The sequence below is a fragment of the Pteropus alecto genome, unplaced genomic scaffold (assembly GCF_000325575.1).
Source record: "Pteropus alecto unplaced genomic scaffold, ASM32557v1 scaffold77, whole genome shotgun sequence".
Lineage (NCBI taxonomy): Eukaryota > Metazoa > Chordata > Mammalia > Chiroptera > Pteropodidae > Pteropus > Pteropus alecto.
This window is the reverse complement of record NW_006440820.1, coordinates 1,745,921-1,754,180: the sequence shown is the minus strand read 5'-3', so window position 1 is coordinate 1,754,180 and position 8,260 is coordinate 1,745,921. Positions and strand designations below refer to the sequence as shown.

Genomic DNA, 8,260 nt, shown 5'->3' with positions numbered 1-8,260 from the left:
AAGAGACAACCATCCGAATGGGAAAATATATTTAGAAGCAATGCCTCTGATAAGGGCCTAATATCCAAAATGTACAAAGAACTCATACAACTCAATATCAAAAAAACAAATGATCCAATCAAAAAGTGAGCAGAGGACCAGAACGGACAGTTCTCCCTAAAGGAGATACAAATGGCCAACAAATATATGAAAAGATGCTCATCATTGCTAGCTATAAGGGAAATACAAATCGAAATCACAATGTGATACCAATGTCACACCTGTTAGAATAGTTATAATCAACAGGACAAGTAAAAACAAATGCTGGAGAGGATGTGGAGAAAAAGGAACCCTCCTACACTGCTGGTGGGACTGCAAATTGGTACAGTCACTATGGAAAACAGTATGGAGGTTCATCAAAAAACTAAGAATTGATCTACCATATGATCTAGCAATACATCTACCCTCTACTAGGTATTTACCCCAAGGACTTGAAGACATAAATCCAAAAAGATATTTGCACACCCATTTTCACAGCAGAATTGTTCACGGTGGCCAAGATATGGAAGCAACCGAAGTGCCCTTCGATAGATGATTGGATTTAAGATGTAGTACATATATACAATAGAATATTACTCAGCTATATTGAGATATGAAATACAAGGGACAATATGCATGGATCTTGAGCTCATCATGCTAAGCAAATAAGCCAGAAAGAATAAGTTGAAAACCTCAGGAGTAACTCATACATGGGATATAAATCTAAAAGCAATAAACAAGCATGACAAACAAAGAATCATGGACATGGACAGTGGACTAGTGGTTTAAGAAAGCAGGGGGTGAGGGAAGAGGTAGATAAGGGTAAAAGGAATGAAATGTGTTGTGATGGAAAGAAATGTTAACTATGAGCAATGAACACGCCATATATATGACTTACTGTTCATATATATGAACTGTACATTTCAAACTGATAGGATTTTGTTAATCAATATCACCATAATAAATAAGTATTAAAAAAATAAACGAAGTGCTATAGTAGCAAGCGAGAGAGACAGACAGACAGACAGAAGGAATGGTCAAAGTGGCCTGAAAAAATAAATGAGACAGTATTAGTCAGCTGAGGAAATAGCATGTTTGAAGAAAAGAATGTGGAAATGTTCCATATAAGAAAGTCTAATACCAATTGTGATGGGATAAGCAAATGGGAACTTAGAAAACTGAGCCAACAAATGGAAATAATTCTTGAGAAATTTAGTCAAAAAGGGGATGAGAAGGATTAGATACTATCTAGAAGAGTTGTAAGATAAAGGGAAGTTTTTTTGTTAAGACAAAAGAGACATGGTTGTGAGTACAGAGACTGAGGTAAAGGAAGACACTGAACAAATGCATGTGAGACTGTAGGAGGATGCCTAACAGATCAATGGGAGTGGAGCAAATGGGAACAAAGGCACAGATGGCTGGACTGGCCCTGAACAGAAGAAAGAAGCTGAGAATGGATATGAATCTACATGAATTTAAGCCAAGTGGGTAGGAAGCTGAGGGACGGCCATCACCCAAGATGGCTTCTATTTTCTCAGTTAAGTAGGAAGCTAAGCTCTACAGTGGAGGAGGATAAAGGGTAGTATAGTTGAGGGAAGCTGAACAATTTGGAATAAATGCCCAGGACAGTGGAAGGATCTGATCTCCAGATAAAGATGGAAATCATGAATTTATAGTGGTGTCTATATGATTTTCTTCAGCAAGGATCAAGTTCAGCGCAGAAAGTAAATCTTAGTATTGATCCACAATGGGGTTTCGCTAGAGAGGTATGACATAAAGAAATGCATGGAAGGGCGTCTAGAACAATAGTTTAATGATGATGATGATGATGAAGAAGAAAGGGAGCGGAAGAGGAGGAGGAACAACAACAACAAAAAGAAACCTGGCTATAACAGCTAATATCTTAAATGACTATTTTATGTCAGGCACTATGCTACGTATTTTGCATTTATTATCTCATTTAATTTTTGCAACAACCCTCACTATATAGGACCCTGTCCACCGCCCTGTGAACCTGCTTCTAGCACTCTACGATGCAAATGAATTGTAACTGCTTGTTTGTCAAACTCTCTACTGTAAAACTCAACCACCTGAATGCCTAACATAATGTTAAGAATTAAGGAAAGAGAGCAACCCCCCCCAACTTCATTTGTTTATTCTTAACCACCACCAGAATAAAATCCTAAATTTAATCTCTCTCCAAAAATCAGAACATGCATCACAAGAGTATCAAAAAAGTATGAAAAATGTTAAAATAAACCACTACCTAACAACCAAGAATTATGTGATTCCAACTGGCAAAAATGGAATCACTGCCATGATTCATCTCATCCTAAATCCACAGACTTTAAGAACGAGTAATTCATAGGTACCTTTCTGTTTCAAGAGGACCCTTCCTTTAACTAGACAGGATGTTCATTAAAACTTAATTCTTAAATCAAAAATAAATGATTGAATGAACAAATGAACGAATGAATCCATCTAGGTATGGTGTTTTCTGCAGCGCATTACTTAGTATTCTCGATTTTTTTTTTATGAAATTCAGCTTTTTATAACCTTGCCAACTCTAATGAAGTTAATTTTGCTAATCTGTATTTCCCTGGAAAGCAGTTCATTTCATTTAAGTTTTCAAATTCATTTGTATAGAGGTCTGGTAAGTAGTCTCCTATGACAGTTTTATCTTCTTCCGTTTCCATGGTTATCTTATTTTGTATATCTGTGCTGTATCTCTTTCATTCTCTTGATCGAGTTAGCTTGTTTCTTTTTTAAAAATTTTTCAGAATACTAAGGTTTTGAACTATTAAGTCTACTGTTTTTCTCTTTTCATATTAATTTCTTAAAAAACTTCCCAATATTGTTAGTTTTCCTGACATTGATTTTTATGTAAGAAACCCCATATAATCATGACATACTTACTGTACTTTTAAATATCAGTTGGAATTTATTTTTTTCTTTAGAATTTTTAGATTTATATAATATAAATGAAACCACTCTACAGTATTTCGGTATTAAACTGTTGCTAGATAGTTAGAAGACAATGTTAAAAATAAAACTAATAATTCTTATAAAGTGTTATTCATAATAACATTATTTGCAACTATCCCTCAAGGCAGAATAAATTATTTATACTATAGCTATTGAATCAGATACAATACAGCTCTACATGTATGGATATGGAATGATTTCCAAAATATAATACTAAGTTTAGAAAATTTTAAGGAAGGTCAAGAGAGTGTACATGATTGGCTATTGTTTCAATATAATAAAGAAAAACAAACATGCAAACATACATATGGATTTGCTTATAAATGAACTGCATTTCTCTGGAAGGATATGAAAAACACTGGTAACACCGGTGGCTTTCAAGAATAGGTGGCTAGGGAAAAGGAGGGAGGAGGATACATCACTTTATATTCTTCTTTCTGGCACTTTCATTTTGGATTACTCCAAAATAAGTAATGTTTTCATAACAAAATTAAAAGGGAGAAATCCTGTATCTTTAATCTTTAAAGGCAAATAAGAACTTAGTTAACTGTTATTTCATTAAAATCAAGAAAAAGAAAAGAAAGCCAGTTAATATTAGTATTACTATTAGAAAAAAAAAAAAATAGGTCTGGAAGTCTCAGCTAATAAAATTGGAAAGGTAAATTAAAAATAATTGATATAAATATCCAAGAATAAGCCATAATATATTTACTTGGAGATAAGACTTTACACAAAGAAACAAAAGTATCTTTATTTAGAGATGGTATGACAATATACATAGAAACCTGTAAGAATCTAATTGGGTGGGAGGGAGATGATATCCCACTAAAATTGCCCAAACCTAAATAGAACTACCATATATTCAGCAATTGCACTTCTGGGTATATTTCCAAAGGAAACGAAACCATTACTTTGAAGAGATATCTGTACTCCCATGTTTACTGCAGAATATTCACAATACCCAAGGTATGGAAACAACCTAGGTGTCTGTCAAAAGATGGATCAAGACCATGTAGTATATAAATACAATGGAATAGCATTTCAGCCTTTAAAAAGGGAAATCCTATCATTTGCCAACAACTTAGATGAACCTGGAGGACATTATGCTAAGTGAAATAAGCCAGAGAAAGACAAATATTGTATGGTATCACGTATAAGTGGAATTTTTAATAAAAAGGAAAGTAGAGAATGCTCATAGAAACAGAAAGTAAAAAAGGAGCTGGGGTGGCAGGGATACAACAGAGTCAAGTGGATAAAAGGGAACAATCTTTCAAGTTATAAGATGAATAAGATCTGAGGATCTAATGTATGACATTTTAACTATAATTGATAACACTGTATTGTATAATTGAAATTTGCTAAGAGAATAGAACTTAAATGTCCTCACCAAAAAAGGGTGGGAAGATGTGAGATGATGGACGTGTTAACTCGATGGAGAGAATCTTTTCACAATGTATACGTATATCAAACCAACACACGCTGTACACTTTAAATATCTTACAATGTTATCCGTCAACTTTACCACGATAAAGATGAAAAATCAAATAACCCAAATCTAAACACATGATTAAATTTAACAAAAAAATTTTTTGCTCCATCTCTACAAAAGGCATCCTTTTTGTCTTTCAAGATTATGAGCTCACTACTACAAAGCTGTTGTATTTGCTAGCACCTACCTCTTTATCAGAATGACCAGCAACACCTGTGCGCACACATGCACAAAATCAGCCCCACTGATTTTATCACTGGCTCCTCTCTACTCAGGACTCAGTCTAAACAGCTCCTGCTCAAAAAGGCCTTCCTTAACCACTCCAGTTACTAAAGTATTCCATCACTTTTCAGTTTTAATTATAGTCTTATTGTTTAATACTGTGAAAGCAAGTGGCAACAGGGCCCTCAGGGTTTGTGAAATACTGAATTCTTTTTTCTACACTGACTAGAAGGAAGACTTCTTCCTATATAAAGAAACTTCTCTTGAACTATTTGGTTACCTAGCAGTAGCCACTAACCACATGGCTACTTAAATTTACACTTTAAAACTCCATATTCATAAATAAAGTCTGTTGGTATGAATCAGCTGGACTATAAAAACTAACTTCCTATAAGTAGATAGGCCCTTGCTTTTCTTAATTTTTCACATGAAAATGAAAACCCTTGATATATCAACCGGAGCAGAGATTTTCCAATTCTTTCATATGCTTATGGTGTTATCTTTCTGTCATCTAATATACATATTCTCCTTAGAATGAATTTTGTTGTTTTGTTGAATCTTAATGGGCACTAAAATTTACCAAATTAAAGATTAATAAAGGGAGGGCCCTGTCCCCACATTACCTTCACAAGATTAAAAACTAACACCAACAAACAACTTCTCATTAGAAACAATGAAAAGACAATGGAATATAAATTTCAAGTGGTCAAGTAGAATAATCAAATAGAATTCCATCTCCAGCAAAAACACTCATTAAAAATAAAGGTGAGAAAAATTCTTATTCAGCTAGTGACAGACCAGCGATCTCACTAAGAACTAAAAAAACTGGGGAAAAAAAAAAAAAATCAGATCTCATCCTTCTGAAGGCTTTGGAGAGCTCCTGAGGGTAATGAGAACAGAAGGAGCTAAGCCTCCAAGGAAAGAACTTTGGAGAGGAAACTGATTTCTGTAGCTGCTTTAGCCCTGGAATCTTTGCTGATTAGGCAAAAATCAGCAGTTAGCATTTGGCAGAAATTACCATTTGGCAGGTAAAGACTGATCTATAACATGCATGTAATTCTCACATGCATCTTCACAAAGTAGATAAAATCCCTAGAGCAGAAGGGTATCCAAACCTGAGTATGCATCAATACTGATTCAGTGGGCAAGAATGAATGTGCGCTCACGCAAGCGTGTGTGTGTGTGTGTGCGTGTGTGGCAGGCCCGTGCTCCCTGATGGTTTTGTGTGTGTGTGTGTGTGTGTGTGTGTGTTGGGGGTGGGAGGTGTGGATGGAGGTGTCTAGGAATCTGATGTTAATTTTTTAAAGCACCCCATGGTGGCTCTGAAACAAAACAGATCTTACAAATTATGTACAAATATAACAGTATATTTCACCCTGAACGCTGTTATAAAATTAAATGTCTTGGGTAACCTATGATTATCTAATATTTAGTCTCAAACCAACTTATGCCTGATTTTCCATACCACTGCCTAGAGTAAATGTCTATGTGTTATACCTTTTATTGTATAACTAAGTACAATCTGCCATACATAAAAACAATGATCTAAAATTAAACTGAAAAAATATTTTAAATATAGCAGCCATAAAATTAGTGGCAATGACATCAAAAGATGACTCTAATATTTAGTCGTTAAATGGTGACACATGGAAGGGATGGATATTTCAAATCTTAAGAAAAAGTGAAACTAAAAACAGTGCATTCTAACATTTTGAAAAGAAAACTAGGCATGTATAAACATTTTGAAAAGAAAACTAGGCATTTTATAACATGAAATTTTAAATATAGCCATTTAAGCCTGAAGATATTCAGGTTTAGAGGCAAATCATGTTAAATAAAACTACTTTGTACACAGCAAGTACTCTGTGTAATAACTGTTTCACTAAGCAAAATCTTGACTATATTTAATAAGTTTAAAATGTATTGAGGTAATGCTGAGAATTCCATTAAATTATCTGTATATGTGATATCACTTAAAATGATATGGGTGATCATTTTTGTTTTAAGTAAAGTAAGTTAAAATACTCACCTGGGTTTCATATAAGTGGGCAATGTGAAATTGAACTGCAAAGATAATGGAAAATAGAGATCAATACACAAGCATTTGGGGTAAACTAAGTAGGAACATAAAATGTAAAACATAAGCACAGTCTATACTATATCGACTTAACAATAGAAAAGAACTTATTTTTAATAAAATAGAATATATAAATAAATATACACCAACATGATAAGAAACCACATAGATTCATTGTTGGTCATTATCAAATTGGTCGTTATCAAATTTTGTCAATGTAATTAACATTAAAATCTATAGCAAGTGATCATACTTTTTACAAAGTTCAAAATAGCAACATTAAGCAAATAGAGAAAAGTTTTAGAATCAATACATTTCAAAACGTGGTATTTAAAACCTGAGTTCTAGGTGAAAATATATAGTCAGTATTTGAAAAATATACACTAAAACAAAAAAGGCCTCTAATGTTTTTCTTATACCATATTTCATATCAATAACATTTATAAAGAAATCATAGACCAAGATGAAACTGGTCATATCAGAGGAATGAGTTGCTGCATTTCTCTATTAGTTCTTCAGAATTATTTTTTAAAAAAGTCAAACTACTTGGAAGGCGAGAATAAAAAACAATCCCAAGATTAACAAGTTATGTCTTGAAAATCAAATAAAACTGTCAGCTTTTATCTTCAGTTCTTCCTGATACTGCATCATCAAAGAATGAATGGGTCAACAAAAGCAACAATGAACTAGGAATCAAAACTGGATTCCAGCTACTTAAATATTACGATTTTTGTTCTTTAATGACAATGTTCTATCTATCTGGATTCATTGTTGGATTTCAATGAGTCTGAAAGAGCCTTTCAAAACTATATGCGGAATATTTACGTGGACCTTTAAAAACGAAGTCCACAGCTATGATCAATTTCGTATTGCAGAGCGTACCATAAACTCAATGATACCTATAAACTTTAGGATTCACCTAAAAGGCTTGTTAAAAATAGAGATTCTCAAGATTATGATTCAGAAGCCTGGGACAAGGCTTGGAAAGCTGCCTCTTTATTCAGTTAAGGGATTCTGTTCCCTACACTGAGAAACAGCTGAACTAAAAAAAACCATAAAGAGCAAAACAAACAAAATATATAATGAACTTTAAGAACAGTAACATTTGGGATCAAAAGTAAAGTGCTACATCTCTCCATAAATAATCATCAAATATCACATGATATTCAACCAGAGATAAGGCAAAATAAAAACATCTTTTAGAAGATGAAAATCAGTTTTATGAAAAGCACATAAAAGTAATAAAAGTTTTACATCTGTAAATATCTCCTTTACCTACATCTGTTGAGGACTTTTCTTATTCCCCACTCCCCTTTTTCCAACATAGCTTTCCTTGAGAGTTCCAGTCCAAATTTCACTTCACTAAATCACTAGAGGGAGACTGGTTACGGGTTAAGGGAATGAGGAAGAGATGGAAAATCTATGCCCATTTCCTACAATCTTCTTACTCCTCTAATAAAGGTAACAAG

General features: G+C 33.6%; 1 protein-coding gene across 1 annotated transcript in view; it reads right to left on the bottom strand.

Annotated features, from left to right (window-relative positions):
* KDM6A (lysine demethylase 6A) overlaps positions 1-8,260 on the bottom strand; it is a 198,137-nt gene that overhangs the window by 75,652 nt on the left and 114,225 nt on the right. Inside the window, 1 exon segment of the mRNA XM_025051082.1 lies at positions 6,744-6,778. Within this exon segment, the coding sequence (XP_024906850.1) occupies positions 6,744-6,778 (35 nt within the window).